The sequence below is a fragment of the Cyprinodon variegatus genome, unplaced genomic scaffold, assembly GCF_000732505.1.
Source record: "Cyprinodon variegatus isolate N-32 unplaced genomic scaffold, C_variegatus-1.0 Scaffold1103, whole genome shotgun sequence".
Classification (NCBI taxonomy): Eukaryota; Metazoa; Chordata; class Actinopteri; order Cyprinodontiformes; family Cyprinodontidae; genus Cyprinodon; species Cyprinodon variegatus.
In genome coordinates, this window is record NW_015151556.1 from 193,061 (window position 1) to 195,016 (window position 1,956).

Genomic DNA, 1,956 nt, shown 5'->3' on the forward strand with positions numbered 1-1,956 from the left:
TTGTGCACCACTCAGGAGAATTCGGAAATGCAACGGTTAGAACAGCCGCTTCCCTACGACTTTAACATCATGTGAGCGCCTGATATTTACACTTTATTATGGCGCTCGGCAGCGTATTTATGCGGGTTGATATAAATGACAAGTGCAGGATGTTATTATTGAAAAGGGGAAATGTTTCGTTTCTCTATTTGTAAATGTGGTCTTAGAAACTTACGACTCGTTGATGGGAACAAAAACAAAGTCCTTCTGGAACAGATCCACGTGCCGGGTCCACGTCTTGACCCGGTTGTGCTTCTTCTTCTGGATCCTGAGAGGCCAAACGGAGAGTTTAGGTCTGCAGCAGGAGGAAAGGTTAAAGTCCGGAAGGTCCCGGCTTTCACTCACGGCAGGTTGGCTGTGTCCGGCACGCTCCGGCGCTCCCTCTGGTTCAGTCTTTTGTAGAAGAACGAGCTGAACACGTGGATTCTATGTGCGTCTTCTTTTTTTAACTTTTCCAAAACTAAATATCTGAAAAGGACAATGAGGTCAGAGGAAAAACGGTTTCCAGGTGTCGTCTCTTCTATGAAAAGCAACAGAAATGAGAAACACTCACTTTAAATAAAAGTCTATGATGACGTCATTGAGGAATTCTCCATCGTTAAGGCAGTGCAGGTCCTCGTTGGTGACGGATATGCCCCCTTTGGCGGGGGGCGGGGGGTACACTATGAGCCTGAGGCGGGAGACAAATAGAAGGAAGGTAACCAAACGCTTACAGGAGCCGTCCTGCAGGGGGCAGCAGCATCACTTACTTCATGACCAGTCCGGAGAAGGTGGGCTGCAGGTCCGTCATGTCCTCGTCTTCATCGAAGCCGGGCTGCTGCCGGGTGGCCATCCGTGTGCGTGTGGACACGCCGACGGCTGAGTCGGGGGACAGCGTAGGGGAGGAGGGGGAGGCCTGCTCAGGCTTCGCCTGTCCGGATAAAATAAACTCTGCAGCCGTCAGATTGAACGATGGATCAAATAGTTCAAGTTTTTGGCCTTAATTCAAGCAGGAAAACAGACGATCAGCCAATGGATTGATTATTTCAAGCCCTAAAATCAGATAGTTAGATATTTTGGTCTTGCAGTAAGATAATTGAGGTGTTTTTTTTCTCATTTTAAATAAAAATAATCACATTCTTACATGCCGATGATACAATCCAACACCATGGGTTCCTCCCCTGATGCTGTTCAGGCTACCCTGCAGGATGGCTGTTTCCAACTACAGAAATCCCTTACAAAACTCAAACTCTTTCTTAATACCTCCAAAACACAAATCGTAGTGTTTTTCTGTTGCACCGATACCAATAACAGTATCAGGAGGGGCCCCGATCTAGCACTAAAATGGTGGCACCGGTGAGTACCAACCAATAGGGCACTGATACCATTTTGAGAAACAAACGTTTCTTCAACTATTGTCATCCGTTCCAGGAAGACAATAAAAAGTTCTATTGGATTCACTTTGTTTTAGTCTGTTTCCTGCTTCACAAAGGTAGGCAGCAGCTTGAAAAAGACATGATGGCAATTATTTTACATCCAAGTAGTATGCAGTTCTTCATATATACACACACATATTAATTTCAAACTGATGGTATCGGTATCGGGGCCTAAAAATGGCACCACTAGTTTTACCATAAGGGTACTTCGCCTCCTCCTGCCTCTACATTTCCACTTGCAAGGTCATGTTGTCCCTTCAGACCTGAGCTAAGACAGCCAAAGTCTGACCAATTCCAACCGAAGCGCTAGCCTGGTGAGACCATCCTGATCTTGCGAGCTTTCAAGGTTTCACTCGCAGATCAGTCTGGAGACTCTCCGTTAAAGAAAATTTGGAGCCGTTCACCAAACGAACGTCCAATCAGCGTTGGCTTTGAGGCGGGTTGAGGTGTGAAGAAACGAGAAGCGCGACAGTTCAGTCTAAAGAACATGGCGGCTTCAGCC

At 46.6% G+C, this 1,956-nt stretch overlaps 1 protein-coding gene across 1 annotated transcript in view; it reads right to left on the reverse strand.

The window, feature by feature from the left end:
• senp6 (SUMO1/sentrin specific peptidase 6) overlaps positions 1-1,956 on the reverse strand; it is a 24,624-nt gene that overhangs the window by 6,802 nt on the left and 15,866 nt on the right. The window contains exons 13-16 of the mRNA XM_015400443.1: positions 789-949; positions 593-709; positions 385-507; positions 215-307 (exon numbers count right to left, since the gene is read on the reverse strand). Of these exons, the coding sequence (XP_015255929.1) occupies positions 215-307; positions 385-507; positions 593-709; positions 789-949 (494 nt within the window). The remainder of the gene's footprint in view (positions 1-214; positions 308-384; positions 508-592; positions 710-788; positions 950-1,956) is intronic.